At 38.9% G+C, this 22,656-nt stretch overlaps 1 protein-coding gene across 1 annotated transcript in view; it reads right to left on the reverse strand.

The window, feature by feature from the left end:
- Positions 1 to 405: 405 nt before the first annotated feature.
- The window catches only part of LOC139728354 (octopamine receptor beta-2R-like), a 29,933-nt gene continuing 7,682 nt past the window's right edge, over positions 406 to 22,656 (reverse strand). The window contains exons 2-3 of the mRNA XM_071639299.1: positions 1,549 to 2,230; positions 406 to 689 (exon numbers count right to left, since the gene is read on the reverse strand). Coding sequence (XP_071495400.1) covers positions 406 to 689; positions 1,549 to 2,230 — 966 coding nt within the window. The remainder of the gene's footprint in view (positions 690 to 1,548; positions 2,231 to 22,656) is intronic.

Raw genomic sequence — 22,656 nt, forward strand, 5'->3', positions numbered from 1 at the left:
GAGAAGTACCTGTTCTACGCATGCGCAAAATCACTTTTTAATAGCAAAATCGATCTTTTCGTCTTCCGAGCTCTCACTGTACGCGTTCTGGGTCGTTTTTAGTCCGCTCAATTCATATAGGGGGCGCCATTTTACTTTGCTTAGGCTGCGTCTCCGTGTAATCTAAAGCTGCAGTTTTGCAACACGACGCGCAACGCAATCGTCTATAAAGGGTCCTCGTCTCAAATCTAAAGCCCCCTATTTAAGTTGCTATATGACGGTGTGTCAATGGTGCAAAACCAAGTCTTACAAAACACTTCTGTCGCCGGATACACAATGTACGTGTACCTATACTGTCATTATACATGTATACAAGTTGTAAGCCTCCAACCATGCGCTAGTCTTCAAGAATGTTTACAGGGCTTTTCATTCTTCTACAATGTCTTGACGAAAGAGAGCACAAAAGCGGTCGCGCAAGACACCACAGTCTACGCGACAGCCGATGAGGCCCCGATATCGTGCGCGCACTCGACGGTTGATGAAGCAGTAGATGAGGGAATCGAGCGCGGCGTCCGTGTAGCCTATCCACATGCTCAGTACCCCCAGCCAGTGGAAATTGGACGAGGTGACTACACTTTCTGGTACAAAGCAGGAATTGATGGTGGAGTAAGGGGCCCAACATACCACGGTGGTTGTAACCAGAAGAAGACCTGACGTTTATAGCAAAAGAAAATTAAATTAAGTTGATGTCCAACATGGAATCATGCTCCAGGACGAATGGAGTTGTAATCACAAATATTTGTTTTGTTTTGTTTTTCCTCCAAAAACCATCAAAGCGCTTAGAGACTTGAATGTAATTTGCGCTCTTTAAGAATGGTTTATTATTATTATTATTATTATTATTATTATTATCAATTATGATTATGAACAGTATATATTTAAAACGTTTCATTATTTTGATATTTCATTTAATCATCAGATTGTTGTATAGCCTAGGCCCTATAATGTGTTTATCAATTTTCAAGAAAAACATTAAAACAAAGTTTTGACCTCATGTGGAATCATCATGTACAGTGTACTAAATATGATTCATTTTGATACCAGATACGTGAGATTTAACTGTGTCTGTAAGAACAAGCGTATTCTGATTACTGGTTAACATCACTTAAAATTGGACTGGGGATCGGATGGTTTCACTATGCAATGCTGGCCCATCGACTGTACTGGGCACCGTTTCATGAAAGTTGTCAGCCCTGACAAGTTGTCAGTCTCTGACATGTCTGACAACTTCAGCAAAATCTGTGGATTTGCTTGGCTGAGAAGCTCCGGTGTCTCACTGTTACCATGGTGATTGTCGGTAACTGACAACTTGTCAGGGCTGACAACTTTCATGAAACGGTGCCAAGATCTCTACCCGAGATCAGTGGTGTTCGGCTGTTTGGTTTTGTAGCGACTAGATTGTTAAGTGCGCCCTCTCAGACTAAACATTAATTTTGAAAAATCAATCGGCCGGGTATTTGTTATGACACAATTTTTGGATTCGTGTTTCTTCAGGCTTTATGTGCTCACCTATTAAAGTGACTTGCTTCTCGCCGGTCAGCTTTCCGAGGCTCACCCGTATCTGCAGGCGCTTTCGCTTCCTAGCCGTCTTCTCTTGCAGGACAACGGTATCGCGCGATATGACATCGCTAGAACTGTCCTCCGATTGGAGACGTGAGGACGAAGAACCAGCTGCCGTTCCCATGGTTACGCTGCCTGTCTCGGGGGCCCACTCTGCCTCTCCAAGACCATTCGACTGGTTGACCGTAGTCATGGCGATATTTACGATGCCATTGTCGGAGTTACTGGTAGTCTCCAAGGTAGAGGACCTTCTGGCTTGCTGGGCGTGACGCTTCAGCTGCAGTTCCTGTCGCCGAAGCAGCCGGATGACGTTGATGTAGCAGAACGCCATGACGGGGACGGTGATTCCGAAGAGAAAGATGAACCAGATCATGTAGAAAGCGCAGTTGGACCACTTGGGCGAGCAGTGGTGCGTGTGCGGGTTGTAGACGAAGTCGGACAGGAAATCCACGGTGGGCGGAATGGTGTAAGCTATCGGCAGCGTCCAGGCAAAGACGATAAATCCCAAAGCGCGCTTTCTCGTCGGCTTGAAGCGCACAGACCAGACGACCGTCAGGTAGCGATCGATAGCGATACAGAGAATCGTGGTGAAGTTGCCGAATGTGAAGAGCAGTGCGCCAAATCCATTGAACTGAGAGAGAATTAAGTGTAGAAAGTGACAGTAAGTGTAGAAGACAAACAATCACCAGTGACTAAACAATCCCTCGTTTAGCAACAGTAGGTATGATTTGACGCAGAATGTAACTACATGTATTCGCTTTTATTTGAAATTTTATGTCTGGTGACGAATTCTTAGCTATAGTTGTAAGTATGTAAGCCTAGATTGAGCAAATGAAGAGGGTAAAGGAAGATAACTACACAAGAAAGTAACACACATGGTCGTTTGGAGGTTTCGATGAAATGTAGTTCCGGGCAAACTACGTCATTCATACCCTCCTAGGTATTTTTAGCTCACCTGAGCCTTCGGCTCAACCAGTCAAGTGACCTATTGCGATCGCTCTTCGGCGTCCGTCGTCTGTCGTCCGTCGTGCGAAAACTTTTTACATTTTCATCTTCTTCTTGAGAACCCCATGACCGATTTTCACCAAACTTTGCAGGTAGCATCCCTAGGGGGATAGGATCTCAATTTCTTCAAATGGGCACCATGGCCCACCTGGGGGCCCCAAGGGGGGCCCAAACCCCCTAAAATTAAGGAATCTTTAAAAATCTTCTTCTCTAGAACCAGAAGTGATAGGGCTTAGTTAATACTATGAGTTTCCCATAGTACATTGATGACTGTAGTTTCAAGTTTGTTCATGCACTGCAAAAAGTCCGGTGTTAAATAGTGAACACCGAGCTGGTGTTAAATTTTCGGTGCTCATTTATGGTGTTAGATTAACACCTCCGGGTGTCATTTCCAAATTTTAAACTGTTTTTTGAAGAGTTTCTTAGTAACTGCACTTCTTGTTGATTTTTTAATTTAAACAAGACGATCAAGAATTTTACATTAAAATACTAGATTTTTGAAAAAAATGTGAAAATAAATTTACACCAAAGTAACACCAGCTGGTGTGGTCTCTTATTGAAGCTGGACGGGTGTTAAACCATTGATATTAACACCAACAAATATCAAATCAACTCATGTGGTGTCATTTTTGAATTAACACCAGTACAGTGTCAAAATAACACCAGGTACAGTGTCAAATTAACACCACGAAGTGTCAGGTGAACACTTTTCAACACCATCACAGTGCATTTTTAACACCTGTGGGTGTGGTCCTCTATTGAAGTTTGATCGGTGTTAGATTTAACACCCGTGGTGTTAAATCTAACACCGATGTTTTTACAGTGTGGGGAATCAGGGGTGCCCCCCTTGGGACCCAGGGGAGGCCGGGGGGGGGGGGGGTTGGGGAGGGGTCCTAATGGGACCTAAATTATACATTTTCATCTTCACTTTGAGATTCCCATGTCTGATTTTCACCAAACTTGGTAGGTGGCATCCCTAGGGGGATAGGATCTCAATTTGTTCAAATAGGCACCATAGCCCACCTGAGGGGCCCCCAGGGGGGGCCCAACCCCCCTAAAATTAAGGAATCTTTAAAAATCCTCTCTAGAACCAGAAGTGATAGGGCTTAAATAATACTATGAGTTAGTACATTGATGACTATAGTTTCAAGTTTGTTCATGGGATTGGCGAAATCAGGGGTGCCCCCTCCCCCATTTTTAGGACCCAGGAGAGGGGATGAGGATGGGTCCTAATGGGACCTGAATTGTACATGCATCTTCTTCTTTCATGATGAATTTTGACTAAACTTAGCAGGTAGCATCCCTAGGGGATAGAATCTCAATTCCTTCAAATGGGCACCATGTCCCTCTTGGGGACCCCTAGCCCCCCCCCCCCCCCTAAGGAATATTTAACTAAAACCAGAAATAATAAAGCAAAGTTAATACCATGAGTTTGTACATTGATGACTTTAGTTCCAAGTTTGTTCATTGCAGATCCAGGGCTGCCTGCCCCTCCACCCTGGAGTTGGGGGGGGGGGGGGATGCATATATGCAGACCTAAGTTTCCAATGTTTCAGGTAAGAGTGTGCAAGAATGCATGGAAGGTGAAATTGCGATACTCAGGTTGTTGTTCGTTTAAACTCGTTTCCTGTTTTTATGCCTCCGCCACGAAGTGGTGCCGGAGGCATTATGCTTTCGGGTTGTCCGTCCGTCCGTCCGTCCGTCCGTCCTTCCGTCCGTCCGTAATAAATTTTGTGGACAGGGTAACTATCAAAACCTTTTAAGGTATCCTAATGAAACTTGGCATGTATGTGTATTATGGGGTGAAGTTGTGCTTATCAACTTCTGGGTGCACATGGTCAAGGTCAAAAGGTCAAGGACAAATACGTAAAATTTCACTATTTCCTCCATATCTATGCAATGCCTGAAGATATTTTCTTGAAACTTAGTGTATACATGTATTACCCAATTAAGATTCTCTGGTGAAAGTTTTGGGTCATGAGGTCAAAGGTCAAAAGGTCAAGTTAAAATATTAAAACTTTGCTTTTTTCTCCGTACCTTGGAAATTGTTCAAGGTATCTTCATGGAACATAGTATACATGCACTGACTGGCAGTTATTTAGAGAATCTAGGGTTCATAGGGTAAAAGGTCAGGGGTCAAAGGTCAAGTGCAACACTTCAAATTTTTACTATTTCCCTCATACATGTATTTATGTAATGCCAGCATTTTTTTTTTGCACTTGGTGTATGCATGTATAACCTAGATTATCTGGAAATTTTCTTTTTCTCTTTTTTTTTTTTTTTGGGGGGGGGGGGTTGCCTCAAAGGTCAAAAGGTCAAAGATCAAGGGAAAGTGCTGAACTAACTTTTTCCTCCATATCTCAGAAGTGGCTCAAGTTATCTTGAAACTTACTACATATTTATGCATGTTCTGCCTGACAGTGATTATCCTATGAATTTTAAGGTCAAAGGCCAAAAGAAAATGGTAACAGTGTACTTTTCAATACAGAAATTACACTTTTTCTCCATACCTTGAAAATTACAGTATTCATACACTTATGAATGGGTCAAAGTCAAGTTAAAGTCCTTGAATCCCCAAATACATGCTCTCCTATTCATCTAATTAAACCTAGGTAAAGGAAGGTGAACATTCAACACATTTGTGACAAACATGTTATATCAATATTTTGCCAATATTGTGAAAATGTTGTTATACATTGTCCAAATGTACTATAGACCTATTAGGAGAATCATGCATCATGGCGGAGGCATAGCAGTCGCCTTAGTGACATTTCTAGTTGATTTGTGCATTGTAACATAAAACAACTTTCATCTCGTTGCTCGTGTTGTTTACTGCCCGCATTTAAACACAATGTATACATATCTTATATTGCATGTCTATAGTATGAGTCCTTTCACTTTTGCTGTTGTTACTTATCATCATCATCATCATTATGAGTATGAATTCAGGGAGGCGGAAAATGGGTGTGGGACGTATTAGCTCAGAGTGCAAGTGGAGTTAGTGGTTTAGAGAAGTTTCTACTTCCAACTGTTCGCAAACCACCGAACTCCCTGTAAATCGAGCATGATTGTCAGAAACGCATCGCTCGGCAGTCACCTTTGAAGCATAAAGTCGCAAAGATTTACCACATCGCCCGCGTTTTCTCTATTCGTTGTCTACAACTTTTTTTCTCTCTCTCTCACTTTCTATCTTTTCTCCAGACTTTTGATTGATTTTATGTCGCGAAAAATGCAGCATTTTACGACCGCAAATTTGCTATGATCCTCGGTAGAGTGAATTGACCATAAAACTGACTGCCTGACGCTTTCACTGCCGTGTATATAGCACCACGATAAATATTGCGCATAACGTATGCAGCGTTTAATTTTGGGCATAAATGTCGTGTCGAGTTCAGCCAATCTTTCCGGAGTCAGAATGTGTACACCTGCTTTGTTTGAGACCTAAGTAGGAACTGGGCCCTGTTCATACTGGATGTGCGTAGTCTCGATTCCACTGCATACGTACAAGACCCTGGACAGGCTTCGACCAAAGCTTTTCAGTCTTACATTAGGCTCCAAAATTCTCTTCGTAATATTCTATTGCGAAAAGTCGATAACAATATGCTTTTGCTCATATCACATTGTATTTCTCATGTTTATAAGGCAATCACGCACTTCTCACTTCTTGAAAAAATTGCTGGCTGCACGAACATTGTATTTATTGTTGTTATTTCTTTGCTGTTATGAATGTCTTGCGATGTTTCAAACAATTTGGGTATTGATTTCAAATGTTTCAAGAAATAAAAGGGAGCAGAGAGAGAGAGAGAGAGAGAGAGAGATGTTCAATCCAGAAGTAGTACACGTTTCTATCCGTAGACGTTTGGAACAGTCTGTGTTGTGATAATGCCAAGTAAGACACTAAAAAATGATATAAAGAAGCCTTCTGGAACAATCCTGCGAGCCTAACGCTGTGTGAAAATGTCATTAAATCATCCAGCCCCATAAATAGTTTTATGGAGGTGAGAAAATATAGCCACCACCTGGTAGTATGGATATTTCATTTTCCTAGTCATTCTATGAATGAATTGGAAAGTTATTCTGTGCATTATCGAAGGAATTGAGTCTTGTCGAATGAATTATGCCGCAAGAATTCAGAACAGCCTGCACCTCGACGCAAAGATACTTTTAGCAACACCCATGACAACGAGATTTTTACTAGCGGCGATCGATATATGATTATGTCCTTTTTAATCGTCATCGTCATCGTAATATTGATTGTAATCGTCTACCCGTCATGATGCATAATCGTAATTGCTACGGTCAGCATTATCAATGTCTTCATTATCCCCCTCCTCCTCGTCATCATCATCATCACCACCACCACCATTATCATCACCATCATCATCATCATCGTCTTTTTAGTTCACCTGAGCCGAAGGCTCAAGTGAGCTATTGCGATCGCTCTTCGTCCGGCGTCCGTCGTGCGTCGTGCGTCGTCCATCGTCCGTCGTGCGTAAACTTTTTACATTTTCATCTTCTTCTTGAGAACCCCATGTCTGATTTTCACCAAACTTGGCAGGTAGCATTCTTCGGGGGATAGTATCACAATTTCTTCAAATGGGCACCCTGGCCCACCTGGGGGGCCCCAGGGGGCCCAAACACCCTAAAATTAAGGAATCTTATAAATCTTCTTTCTAGAACCAGAAGTGATAGGGCATGAGTTTAATAGTACATTGATGACTGTAGTTTCAAGTTCGTTCATGGGGGAATCAGGGTGCCCCCCTTGGGACCCAGGGGAGGGGAGGAGGAGGGGATGGGGAGGGGTCCTAAAGGGGCCTAAATTGTACATTTTCATCTTCACTTTGAGATCCCCATGTCCGATTCTCACTAAACTTGGTAGGTAGCATCCTTAGAGGGATAGATCTCAATTTGTTCCAATGGGCACCATGGCCCACCTGGGGGGCCCCCAAGGGGGCCCCAAACACCCTAAAATTAAGGAATCTTGAAAAAGCTTCTTCTCTACACCTGAAGGACCCCCAAGGGGGCTCAAACCCCCTAAAATTAAGGAATCTTTTAAAATCTTCTCTAGAACCAGAAGTGATAGGGCTTAGATAATACTATTATACTATATGAGTTACTACATTGATGACTGTAGTTTCAAGTTTGTTCACGGGATTGGCGGAATTCGAGGGTACCCCTCCCCCCCCCCCCCGGGACCCAGGAGAGGGGATGGGGAGAAGTCCTACAGTTGTAATGGGGCCTGAATTGTACATGTTCATCTTCTTCTTGAAAACCTCATGGTTAAGTTTTACCAATAAACTTAGCAGGTAATTTAGCATCCCTAGGGGGATAGAATCTCGATACCTTCAAATGGGCACCATGTCCCTCTTGGGGACCCCTAGGGGGCCCACCCCCCCCCCCCCCCACATTAAGGAATATTTAAAATCTACTTTAGAACCAGAAATGATAAAGGGCAATTCCACGATAAAGTGGACATGACCATCAAATTTTCAAGATAGTCAAATCTCATTCATTTTGGTATCAAATGAAAGCTTAAGGACTGAATTTTTCATATTTGACCATCTTGTTAAAAAATCACATCATTAACTTTGCTAAATATGTGCATAAAATCAGCATAATTAAATTTGACATAATTATCTGAAAAATATAATGAAGTTAAATGAATGTAGCATGAGAAAATGAAAAAGGAAGTAAAAACTTTGCCTTTGTTTTCAGAGTTTAAGGGTTGAACATCATTACCAAAATAATCATCAAAGTGCAAGATTTTCTATGTGTTAAGCTTCAGCGAACATCGCAAATACGATCATCAATAATGTCACGGTGTTACAGTAAAAACTGATGTTTTTAGTATTGTTTGAAAATTACAGACACAAAAGGGTTTATTTTGATAGCCCAAATCATGACCACATGTAGCTACCATATACAAGTACTAAAGTGATGGTAACTCATTTTGTTTATTAATTAAAGCTGATTAAAATGTGTCACGGTGTTACAGTAACTGTAACACCGTGACTATAACACAGTGCCTTGCATTGCAATAACACAGGACACATACCGGATTACACATGATAATTAACTGTTGAAGTGACCATCTGATTTCTCTGTCACATTTACTCAAAAGATAGAGGTTTTTCAAGGATTGTTCATAACAGATGGGTCAAGCTATATCCACAAAGATTATCACTTGTACTTGTTGCCAGCATCATGCAATTTTAATCCTTTCTGTGCCAAAAATCGAGAACTGTGTTTACAATGCAGTGGGGTTTGATATGCCAATCAACACTCAGAGCACATGGTGGGTTAAACTGGAAGCAGTCCACTCACAGTGTGCCACCTACCAGATTCATAACTATCCAGAGCAAACATGTCTGAAGGTTTTGAACTTTTAATTATGGTAAAGACAACAGTTTCAGTTGAGTTAATACCCTTTGTTTAATATTTTTATCATAATTGACCATTTCATCACATGGTTTGACTCTTATTTTGTAGACTCAGATGTGTTCCTAACATGATAAACAGTCTGAAATCTTGCAGCAGCTTCCCTGGTATCCTAAAGAATTACTTAAAGGACATACTGAAGCTAGATCGATGTGTCCACCAAAAGTTAATCTCACTAGAATACTACTTTCCTGTGCATGGTGCTGTCTACAATCTTACAAGTTTCACCATTAAAAGAGCCACACTCACTAGGATTTATGTGTATGAATGAGAATTTGCATTGTAATCATTTTTATGTACATATGTTCATTTTCCAGTACATCTTTGAAAAAGAATAATAATTATGGTACATTTTGTACCACACAAATTGCTTGAATGATTCTTTTTATTGCTACTGAAATTGCTCAGTGGGTTCACCTGGCTTTGTGACCAAAGGTATTAAAATCAAAGTTTCAAATTTGTATGTCATCTTTCAGTATACAAATTGGACTTTCAAAGAGTAGTTGTAAACCCTAAAAGTTCACTCAGAAATATCTAACAAGCTTTCAATGATGATAGAGTGAATTATGTCTCAAAACATAAAGTATATTTTACTGAAAGAGCAGTGTTCCTGACTGTAACGTGCACAAACGTATATGACATGTCACGGCGTTACAGTGCAAAGTTTTTCTTTACTTTGTTGTTTTTGTTAATCTGTTATGATTTCAATAATTTTTTGTTTTATCTGGAAGTGTTAAACTGTGATGTCAAACATTCATCATGAATCATCATTTCATTCTACCTAATGGAGAAACACTATGAGCTGAAAGTAAGACAACAGGATTCTCCATAGGTTTTCTACACACATTTCAGAGGTCACGGTGTTACAGTCACGGTGTTACGGTGCACTTATATAAAATCTATGTCATAGTTTTCCTGTCAATTGATTCTTTAATCAAATTTTACTTCATTATTGTCATTGAGTCTCTAGTGCATCCAATGAACACATCCACTTATCAAAATGTTCATTAACTTCACAGAGTTTTGTCAGTAAACAAAGTGCACAAAAACCCATGTCCATTTTGCGTCACGGTGTTACAGTGGTAATTAATCTTGCATAACTCATTTACCACAGCAGTTTTTCTTCCTTTCTTTTGTTTTCAAAATTGCTTATGACGATATGCATAGATACACAATAAAATTTTTTTCTCAAGTGTTACATTTTGATTATTATTTACATTTGATGAGTGAAATTATACTCAAAAGTGTCACGGTGTTATCGTGGAATTGCCCTAAAGCAAAGTTAATACCATTAGTTTGTACATTGATGACTTTAGTTCCAAGTTTGTTCATTGCAGATCCAGGACTGCCTACCCCCCCCCCCCCCCCCCACCCTGGAGTTGGGGGGGGGGGGGGGAATCCATATGCAAACCTAAGTTTCCAATGTTCTCTGGTAAGAGTGTGCAAGAATGCGTGGAAGGTGAACTTGCGATATTCAGGTGAGCGCGTGACCCCCGGGTCTCTTGTTCTCTATTACCGTCACATTTTCATTATACCCCTTCTTCCAACCGATTGACAAATTGCCCTTCATCGATGTAAACTCGACTATCAAGTGTTTGTGTAATATTTAGCCATGATACAGTATAAGAAGGTAATCACTATATGAAGAACGTATTACCCCGCCCCCAGTTTATGATTATGCCCATAATGACTTATATAATCAAGGCGTTTACACCGGCACTGAATAATTATAGGGCATTATTATCCATACAGAGGATTTTTAGAGCCCAAATACAAGTGTTATTTTGTCGACACACCTCATAACCTCCGACCCACTTAGAAAGTTGGTTGAACTCGACCAATATTTTCTGCCGAGGCGACCAATATTTAAAATATTGGACGGCAAGAGGGGGATTCCCAAAGTTTTTATAAACTGCACCGTGATTGGTTGAGATATACGAGATGACCCGAAAAAATGAAGTAAAAATGGCTGTGATCGGTCATTCACGAATTACCTAAAATATCGTTTTTTCTAAAATTCTGTGTTTATACAAACAAATTTCATATATCAATTAGTTAAAATTGTTTTTTGATACAATTTTTCAAAATATCGCTTTCATAACAGGAAATTAAATTTAGGTTTGATGAAAACAAGTTGCATTTTTTTTTGTGCAGGCGACGATCGATCAGCTCAGCGCTACTGCTAGATAGCCCGCGATATGCAAATACATATAGCCGGCCGCCGCTTGCATTTGCATGCATGTTACGTTATGTGTGTTAATTCGACCTTTCACGATCTACGGTAGATGTGACGTAAACTGTGTCTCAGATCTCGGATACAAGAACATCTAATTCTGGTCTAAATTAGCTAGATCTCGGCCTAACAGTAACATGGCGGCTACCAAGAATAGATCTACAGCTCCTCGGCGATTTGCAGATCTGGATACAGAGGATTATGAAAAACTTCTAAATAAAAAAGACAGTGAGAATACGCACAAAGCCACCAAGATCTCGGTGATTGTATTCAAAGATTATCTGCGTGAGAAAAACTTAGATACCGATTTCGAACAGCTTGACAAACCCGATCTTGCAAATATTCTTCAAAAACCTCTGTTGGATAATGATAACAGTGGATGTCCTATTTTCGGTCAATACAAGGAAATATTGGACTCGCTAAGCAAAATATTGGACTCGTCTTCGACTCGTCCAATATTTGTGCATAGCTCGTCCAATGTTTCCTTTTATTAACCTCAAGGCCATCCAATAATATATAAATATTTGTCAATCAGTTGCAGTAAAAGTTTAATCAATTTGAATACTCCTTCTTGATCATGATCTTTCATTTCACTTCATTTACTCATTTTCATTTTCGACAAAAATATATTAATGTGCAAAATACACCATGCTTACAAAAACAGTAAGATATTTTAAATAAGCCATTGTATAATCACACAATGTCATACAGATGTAAAGCAAATATGCCTGATATTTTAACTTATAATCATGATAATGTTGAGAATGCATGGATATCTCCTTCGGTGTGGTAAACGTAATTTCCCTAGGGTATTCTCATTAATCTTAAAATTTTCTCCCTGAGAGCACTGTCATTAGTATTTCAATTTCAATTTCAATTTAATTTTTATATTTCCCGATGAAAAAAATACATCAAATAATACAAAATTAAATAATCCATGATATCCAGCTAGGAGGCATAATATTACGAAATGAAATACATGATATCCATCTAGGAGACATACATAGAATATTGCAAACATAATATTATAAAACATAGTGGTCGATCTATGAAAGTTTGAATCTGAGAATGAATGCTAAAGAAGTATGAAGGAACCTACTTAAAAGCAAGCTTGTCGAGCGTAGGTCCCATACAAAATCGCGCTAAAGATCGAGATGAGGAGTACGGGTACAAAAAAAAAAAAATGACCGAAACACAGAGAAAAAAAAGAAAATAAAAAAAGGTACAAATATACAGGGATATAGCAAATTCTTCTCTAATGCAGGTTTGGGGGTCGGATAAGCCACATGCTGCAAGCGGATGAGCCGTTGTCATTCTGGCAATAACAATACATGGGTCAATGTATAATGACAATGGTACGGTTTAGACAATATTAGAAAATTATTCGTTTCGTGTCTTCATTGCCTAAGCATGGCGAGCATATATACCTGGGTCAGGAGATGGATAGAACAGCCTGTCCAAGGGTGAACGCACCAGGTCAGGGATTCGAACGAATGGTCTTAAATTTACTAATCCAAAGCCTTGTCCACTATCACAACGAACCACGTAATCACCACATCTTAAACAGGCGAGAGCCAACCTTTCCGAGCGATCCTGCCGAAACGCTTAATAAGAAATACTGCTTATGGCGTCTAAATATTCATCCAAACCCTTATAAATCGTACGCTATCGAATACGCAACTTGCACCAAAGATTCGTTGTACCAGTTATATTCTGCTATGGCAACAAAAACCCATCATTTTGCAGTAAACCTCCGCACAATTAAGTTTCAAGACACTCTTCTCATGACCTTGCTCCTTAAAGGGACTGTACAGTACTGGTTGAGGTGGGGATTCATGTTTTGAACATTCCTAAGTGAGATAATGAGAAACCATTTATGAAATATGAAAGAGCATGTAATATTAAGAAGGATTCAACGTTTATTTGATGAAAATTGGTTTTCAAATGGCTGAGATATCAAAAAAGTGAGAATAATAAAAGGCGACAGGCCACGCCTTTTATTAGGATCTCTTTGTTTCACCTTGTTTTTGGATATCTCAGCCATTTAAAAACCGATTTTCATCAAATAAACTTTTGATACCTCTTAGAATTGCATGCTCTTTGACATCTCATATAAAGAGTGGTTTCTGAATATCTTGCAAAACGTTAAAAGCTAAATCCTCACCTCGACCAGAACTGTACACACTCTTTAAGCAATAATGTCAAGATGGATTTCCACATTCTTCACGTTGCCTGTATCATGCAAACTAAAGTAAAACTGAACGGACACGATGATAGATGTTTCATTAAAGCCATTATTATACAGTGCACTCCCGTTATAACGAACTTTGGCTATAACAAATTCCGGTTACAACGAAGTAAAAATTCAGGCCGCAACAATATCCCCTCTATGTTGTTGTTTTTTTTTTTAATCATTATTGTTTATTTGTTCGGTTGCAACAAAATTTCGATATAACGAAAGAAAACTGCCGGTCCCAAGGACTTCGTTATAACTGATTTAGGCTGTACATAAAATATAGTTATGGAATTTTACACTCCCAATTTTTTGTTTCTTTTCTTTTTAATGAGTGAACGATATTTGCTATAACCTCATTCAAATTACAGAGGTGATGACGTCATCACACCTCACATTTCTCTTTCAACTGAGCACAAATTCAATCTTAGATTAATTTCGATGATTCACGCGAAAATTGAATAAGGTTAAGAGGTGTCTTTTCCATCAAGTTATTGCCATCGTGTTGTAACCTAGCAACGATGAGTAAATACGGGAAAGAGTGTGCAGTTATACTCATTGACCGTATAGAAATGATTTCAGTAATGCTCTCGTGCAACATCACCCATGCTCTTTACTCTCTTTCTAAATGACTTTAGTCATTTTCTCCAGAACAGAATGATGTCTTGGCTTTGCCGTGCGTGCTGTATTATACCCGAAAATAGCTCAGCGCACATGCCAGGCAAACTAATTTTTGCATTATGCAGATTGATGGTACCTTGATTTTAGCTACATGACTTGCAGAACGCCTGAATCTGAATATTGTAACTGGTCTTTACATGTCAATTCAGACAAGACAAAGATTGCGGTTAGTTCATTCATGGAGCTACTTGTAGCTTCATGGTTTTTATTTAAAGATAAAGTGAGGACTAAACCTCCTTCCTTTCATTTCAATAACCGGGATATAGTAGTACATGATAATGTATAATATTATCTAGGCACAACTTTCAAGAAGTCTACTTCTCGTTATGTCGCAAAAAGCCCATAAGTTCACATTAACCAATTTAAGCACGCCGTATATCATGTATTAGGTGACATCAAGATGTCTGCCATCATGACGTCACGCTGTGTTATGCATGCTGTAGTATGTATATATGATATACACGATCGAACGATATGGACTTCGCGATAAGCATTCAGGCAGCGGCGCTGGCATCACGGCTACTGCATGCTGATCTATCTATAAATACTCGGATGGAAGCATATTATGATGAGAGAAGCTTTTAGAAGCTGACCAGTTTTCGTCCAACCTGATGGGAGCGCAAGAAATAAAATCTGCCGTTACCATGCAACACAGTTTCCCACACATATTCGAAACAAGTGTCCTGCTCCCCTTGTTCCAAAGAACATCAGGTGTGCCGAATTGCATGAGCATTGCTGAAAAAGAAAAAAAAATGAGCAGGTAGTTTGATCCAAATATTTTGTCCTGATTTATTTTCACTATATTTGGTTACTATAGCAACGCAGTTTCCAATACAGTCAAAAAATTGTCTTCACCCCGACGCCAATGTATATGTACAGTGTACCAAGGTTCTAGAGCATTTTTTTCTTCTTGAACAAATGAGAAAATGCTGCAATATTTTCCCAATTTATTGCTATAATATGCCGTTTACATATTACTGTAATGCGTTGTGACCATGACAACGCAGTTTCCAGTACATTCGAAAAAATGCCTTGCACATCTTCATCCCGACACTTAATGTGTGTGTCAAGCTTCATGATCAGTTGGCTTGAAAAGTGAGGAACTTTTTCGATATCTATTATTTTTCCGATCAGTCGCCGTAATATGCTGTTACCATAATGGTAACGCAGTTTTTGAGACATTAATGAATGTGACCTGCACATCTTCACTCAAGGCAAATGTGTGCGCCAAATGTTATGATCATTGCTCGAAAAATGCGGAAGTAGCCTGATTACTAAAAACTATGGCCATAACATGCCGTCACCACCGACGGCAAAGCAGTATCCAATCCAGTAGGTCTACATAAAAAAAAAGAGATGTCTTGCACATCTTCATCCGCAAAATAACGTGTGTGTGTGCTAAATTTCATGAGCATTGCTAAAAACTGGAGAAGTAAGTCGATTCGCAAGACTTGCAACGCACCGATAGCACACGCGGTGGACTTTTCGACTCTTACAACAAATCGAGAAGTGGACTTACCGGTTTTTGCCGTAAAACAAATTGAAAAATACAAAATTCCACATTATCCTCTTTGTAGACGTCTGAATATTAAACCGCGTATTACATAGGTAACCGATATTCATACGATCTCTACTTCAATCGCGTTCTACGCCAACAGAGTGTAACGAAAAATCGTGATTTGAAGGAATTGAACAAATTGATTCATCAGAGTGTTTTTTTTTTTTCGAACAAACTCTTCATTATGTTTTGTGTTATTATGTTAAAATGTCGTCGAGTTCTCCAATACCCTATATATATTGTGGTGACGTGAGAGTAAACATTACTGGCACTTTCTGCCGGGCTTGCCAATTGTAATCCAAAAACAAAAGATATCCTGGATGGTTATCCGGATCACTACCAAAACTAAAAGATAGTCATTTGTTCCTTGTGTCATTAGAACCTTTTCCTGTAAGTTTCATCCAAATTCGTTCATAACTTTTTGAGTTATTTTGCAAACACAGACAAACAAACTAACGCCGTCAAAAAATTACCTCCTTGACGGAGATAATGGTATTAAAAGTTTGTAGTACCCGTTAAATTTGTCCCCGAATGTTCCAGGATATTAACTGTGCCTCTCCTAAACATAACGGTTTTATATTGCTTTTCGCACTGTGCTAAAATGAGTTAGACTGATAAATTGTTTTATGTCGTGAGAAAGTTGTAATAATCTTGAGCTTTATGAATATGTTCGAGTATACAACATTTATCACTGTATTAATTACACTCATAAGGACAGCAATTCAACCGCGGGTCTTTATTTCAGGAAACATTTTGTGATTTACTGCCGCTTGCTAATCGTAAAATGTGGATGAAGAGCAATTTATGGCATCTTACGGGGGTGGGGGTGATAAAAGCCAGTGGCGACGAAAGTCATCGGACAAACAAAGTTACTGTAAATAGCTCTAGAGGGCGTGCTTGAGTGTGTCCACCACTACAAGTCAGTTTGGAGCTAGCTCATTATCATAGCGCGTTGGCTTATTAAAATGACCTTTCTCTTTTGCTCAGTAAGTTGGTTAAGCATTTTCCACGTTATCAGAGTGGCGTAACGCATAAGTTTGCCCGATGTAACAATTTATGGAATTCATCAATCATGTTCAAACTTCAAACAAAGAATGAACTTGCGTCCGGACAAGACGACAAAAATGTTCCTTCTATAAACACTTGGAGGAGCAACCGTTTCATAATTTGGCATTGGATGTATCAGCAAAGAGATCTCTCGATATTGCCAAATACCAAGCTTGCTGTCAGGTGGATGTGGTGGCAAGCAGCATTTATAATGATTATATGAATAATCTTAAATTATATCACAGATGCTTATCTCAGTGAACTGAAAAGACATCGTGCTTGTGGGTACAATTACCTTTTTTCTGCTCAATTCGACGCAGCTGGCGGAATTTGCTGAGTATCGTGGGCTAAAGACATTATTTACCACTTGGAGATGAAATAAAAACCCAGCCTTAGTGCTTAAAAAAGGTTAGAATTTTAGTAAGGGATAGAAACAACCAACGTGAAAATGTTGATCAGTATAATCAATGTGAAATATTGTTGAATATACAAAATGTGAACAACGATTGATATTTAAAATTAAGAAATTGTTTATTGAGAAAAATAATAATGTCTTTTTATAAATTAGGCTTTATTGCAAAATGTTTATGTGGTACGATGTTTTGTGATACATCTGACCTACAAATACGCATAAAATGCGATAATTCAAACATTTTTTTTCTTTCCAAAATCACTGCTCCCTATGGTAAACGATACCTTTAAACTCTACAGTTGACAGTCATCAACGGTTGGTAGCGACGTGTCTACAGGTATTTCGAAGGACCGTCCAGTTTCTCCCAGCAACGTAAGATGCTCCCCCACTACCTGTACATTATTTTTATGAAACTGTCATCACCTCAGCTTATGTATTATGTGTAATGAATGCGATGACGGTTATCATAAATTTTAAAGGGGATGGCTAGTAACTGATCAGTGGGAATCAGTGGGAATGCTGGGGGATGATTGTTCCAATTCTTGTGGGATTCATTTAAGAGTATATTTATATCCGTTGTTGTGTGAAAAATTATTTGCTTCAGAATGGTCTCATATTCGAGTAGTGTGCAGTTTAATGTTTCCAGGTTTGCATGCCTGTACAGTGACGGGGCATTAAACTGCACATTACCTGAATATTAGACCGTTCTGAAGCAAATAATTTCCACACAACAATAGATATGTAATGTACTCTTAAATGAATCCCACAAGAATTGGAACAATTATCCCCCAGCATTCTCACTGATTCCTACTGGTCAGTTACTAGCCATCCCCTTTAGCACGGAAAGAGAGGGAGAGGGATATAGGGGACATGCCATAGAGCGAAAGTTTTATGACGAGAATGGTGATAAACTCTCTCCTTTTCCTCGCAATCCCATTATTTATCATTTCATTGTCCTATCATTACATTCTGCATTGTCCTGCAGTAACCCCGTGTAATATTAAAGCCGAAACTCTCTTTGCAGTATTATATATCTGAAGGATCCTGTTGTGGTTAGATATCGTCGTTGGACGAATAGTCCATCAATCATAAAATAACGTGAATTTCGAGATGACTTCTCTGACTCAAGATAATTGCGGATAATATTTTAGTCTCCTTTACCCACTTGAACAAATGAATTTCCCAACTCTTAAAGGGACAAAACAATTCCATGTTCGAGTTTAATCTGCTAATAACAGTAAAATAAATAAACTGATTTTTTTTTACGCCTCTTTTACGGATAAAACACCATGTTTGAGTGGAATTGGCTGATAATAGTAAAATAAGATTTTTTTTTAATTGGACTCTTAGAGGAATGCAAAAATGTGAAATTTGAAAACTTTCGCGAAAAGGGGGAGGGGATTAAAGGAATTCATGTACAAATAACTACGATGCCGATATTGTTTACCTACATAATTATTAGGTGATACGCTATCAGCGTATCACCTATTGTGATTGTCAAAATCTCTCTTTATTTTTAGGTGATACGCTTTTAGCGTATCACCTATTGTGTTTGTCAAAATCTTCCTTTCTTTCTTTTTATTCTTCTTTCTTTCTGGCACATTTTGTGTCGTGAATATCTCAACATTGACATGACGGAATAACATGACATTTTCAGTCAACATGTCTCATGACAATATCTAGCCACAATAAGGTTTTCATGACAGTAACATATCTATGACGTCATCTAGGCGCCATTTTGTGATTTTCGGACCATGTTACATGATCGATCATAACTTCATAACTAAAGGTCATTTCTGTATCATTTTCGTTGGACATAAAGTTCAGGTCACGCTCTATCTTACTTTTTAATGCTAATTACCTAGGACATCATTACGCGCGCATTAGCGCGCGTCAAAGTTTTTAAATGCTTATAACGACTTCCCAATGGGAAATCTCGAAGTTTCAGACAATTTTAAGCGTTCCGCGCGTTCGCGTCCGTCCGCGCATTTCCGCGCGCAGTGCGCGTAAGCAACATGAAAATGCACATTTTTTGACAGATTTGGATTCTTGATACATTAAGTAACAATATCCATTGATTTCCGATCAATTTCGACCTATAACAAAGGAATGCGCTGGCGTCAAAGTTGAAATTTCGTGTGCGCGTCTATGTGGAAATATAGCGAAAAACATGTCTTTGTTTATTTCGCCATAGCTCTTTAAAACGTCAGGTGACCCTATGTTTTTATTGCATATTACAAAAGCATATGAATTGAAAATAACGTTTCAAGTATCAATATTTCCCTAAATACATTATGACGTCATCATATCATCATCTGAAATCAAAAAAGTGGAATCAATTTTTTTGAGGTACTGTTTCTGACATTCGTTTGCTCGTATCTCTGTTGTTTAAGCTCAATATTATCCCAAATTCATATATGTTGTACTTTGAACATTTGCCTTTTAAGTCCAAGTCATGGTTTTGATATTTGATGACGTCATCATACCTTAAATTGTGATTAAAGGTAAAGATGCCAAATCGGACAAGTTTACGTGTTATGTCTATGGGAGGTGATTTTTTTTTAAACCATGCATTGACTTGGCAACGTTTAAGCACCTTTATCTCAGCTGATTTTGCTTCATTTCCTCTGAAACTTAAGTATGTTGTAGCTGAGACAATAAGCTTCAGTAATCATGCATTTTATTTTTTGAAATATCATCATCAGGTTGACAATTTTGCAGTTTAAAACTGAAAATGAGAATGGAATGTGGACAAAACGATTCCCGATTCAGCTTTCACATACATAAGTTTACGTTCCCCATATTTTCTCGCCGAGACGTATGGCCGAGTGGTTAAAGGCGACGTCTCAGAGACGTGAGGTTGCGGGTTCGAACCCCACAAGATCACGAAACAAAATACTTAGCTATTTTACTTTTTTTTTCTTCAATTTTGTATTACATATTCGTCCATGTAGAAATCACGTTCGTATATAAACGCACCTATACACACACACAGACACACAGACACACACCATATCCCTCTTTTTTGTGTTGGAGACCACATTGCTTCGACTGCTGCAAAATTTTGCAGGCTCACTTTGTCTAACCGATCATAGTATGTAATGACGACGACTGAGGTGTTGTACTTTGAACAATCGTCTTTCAAGACCATGTCATTGTTTTGTACTTTGATGACGTCATCACACTGAAAATTGTGATTAAAGGCAAGGTATAAAAACCAGCCGATTATAGGCTTTATGTCTACGGCGCGTATTTTTCCCAAGTTGCCAGAAATGGCATAGCGACATCAGTCGTTACAAGGCCGCATTTCCGTCTAGCAATGCAATACATGTTCACGCGGCCACGATTGTTGAGTGGGCATTGACTTTTTCCCCCTGTAATATCCATACATTTCTTTTTTGCCTTACCATTTCCGGGGATGTCCCGTGGTCGAGTGGTTAGAGAAACGGTTTTGCATGCACGCTCAATATAACATCAAGGTGCCTATATCACATTCTTTTCTTTGTCGATCACAGATGACCGACACCTGATGACCCCAAGCGTATCACCTAACTCGTCAGCGTGACGAGTTTCATATCTTTAGGTGATACGCTATTAGCGTATCACCTATTGTGATTGTCAAAATTTCTCTTTTTAGGTGATACGCTATCAGCGTATCACCTATTGTGATTGTCAAAATTTCTCTTTTTAGGTGATACGCTATCAGCGTATCACCTATTGTGATTGTCAAAATTTTTCTTTTTAGGTGATACGCTATCAGCGTATCACCTATTGTGATTGTCAAAATTTCTCTTTTTAGGTGATACGCTTTTAGCGTATCACCTATTGTGTTTGTCAAAATCTTCCTTTCTTTTTAGGTGATACGCTATCAGCGTATCACCTATTGTGATTGTCAAAATCTCTCTTTATTAGGTGATACGCTTTTAGCGTATCACCTATTGTGTTTGTCAAAATCTTCCTTTCTTTCTTTTTATTCTTCTTTCTTTCTGGCACATTTTGTGTCGTGAATATCTCAACATTGACATGACGGAATAACATGACATTTTCAGTCAACATGTCTCATGACAATATCTAGCCACAATAAGGTTTTCATGACAGTAACATATCTATGACGTCATCTAGGCGCCATTTTGTGATTTTCGGACCATGTTACATGATCGATCATAACTTCATAACTAAAGGTCATTTCTGTATCATTTTCGTTGGACATAAAGTTCAGGTCACGCTCTATCTTACTTTTTAATGCTAATTACCTAGGACATCGTTTCGCGCGCATTAGCGCGCGTCAAAGTTTTTAAATGCTTAAAACGACTTCCCAATGGGAAATCTCGAAGTTTCAGACAATTTTAAGCGTTCCGCGCGTTCGCGTCCGTCCGCGCATTTCCGCGCGCAGTGCGCGTAAGCAACATGAAAATGCACAATTTTTGACAGATTTGGATTCCTGATACATTAAGTAACAATATCCATTGATTTCCGATCAATTTCGACCTATAACAAAGGAATGCGATGGCGTCAAAGTTGAAATTTCGTGTGCGCGTCTATGTGGAAATATAGCGAAAAACATGTCTTTGTTTATTTCGCCATAGCTCTTTAAAACGTCAGGTGACCCTATGTTTTTATTGCATATTACAAAAGCATATGAATTGAAAATAACGTTTCAAGTATCAATATTTCCCTAAATACATTATGACGTCATCATATCATCATCTGAAATCAAAAAAGTGGAATTAATTTTTTTCAGGTACTGTTTCTGACATTCATTTGCTCGTATCTCTGTTGTTTAAGCTCAATATTATCCCAAATTCAGATATGTTGTACTTTGAACATTTGCCTTTAAAGTCCAAGTCATGGTTTTCAAATTTGATGACGTCATCATACCTTAAATTGTGATTAAAGGTAAAGATGCAAAATCGGACAAGTTTACGTGTTATGTCTATGGGAGGTGATTTTTTTTTAAACCATGCATTGACTTGACAACGTTTAAGCACCTTTATCTCAGCTGATTTTGCTTCATTTCCTCTGAAACTTAAGTATGATGTAGCTGAGACAATAAGCTTCAGTAATCATGCATTTTATTTTTTGAAATCTCATCATCAGGTTGACAATTTGCAGTTTAAAACTGAAAATGAGAATGGAATGTGGACAAAACGATTCCCGATTCAGCTTTCACATACATAAGTTTACGTTCCTCGTATTTTCTCGCCGAGACGTATGGCCGAGTGGTTAAAGGCGACGTCTCAGAGACGTGAGGTTGCGGGTTCGAACCCCACAAGATCACGAAACAAATTACTTAGCTATTTTACTTTTTTTCTTCAATTTTGTATTACATATTCGTCCATGTAGAAATCACGTTCGTATATAAACGCACCTATACACACACACAGACACACAGACACACACCATATCCCTCTTTTTTGTGTTGGAGACCACATTGCTTCGACTGCTGAAAA

This window comes from Diadema antillarum, unplaced genomic scaffold (assembly GCF_040938485.1).
Source record: "Diadema antillarum isolate AM-2024a unplaced genomic scaffold, OU_Dant_1.0 seq00000175_RagTag, whole genome shotgun sequence".
NCBI lineage: Eukaryota > Metazoa > Echinodermata > Echinoidea > Diadematoida > Diadematidae > Diadema > Diadema antillarum.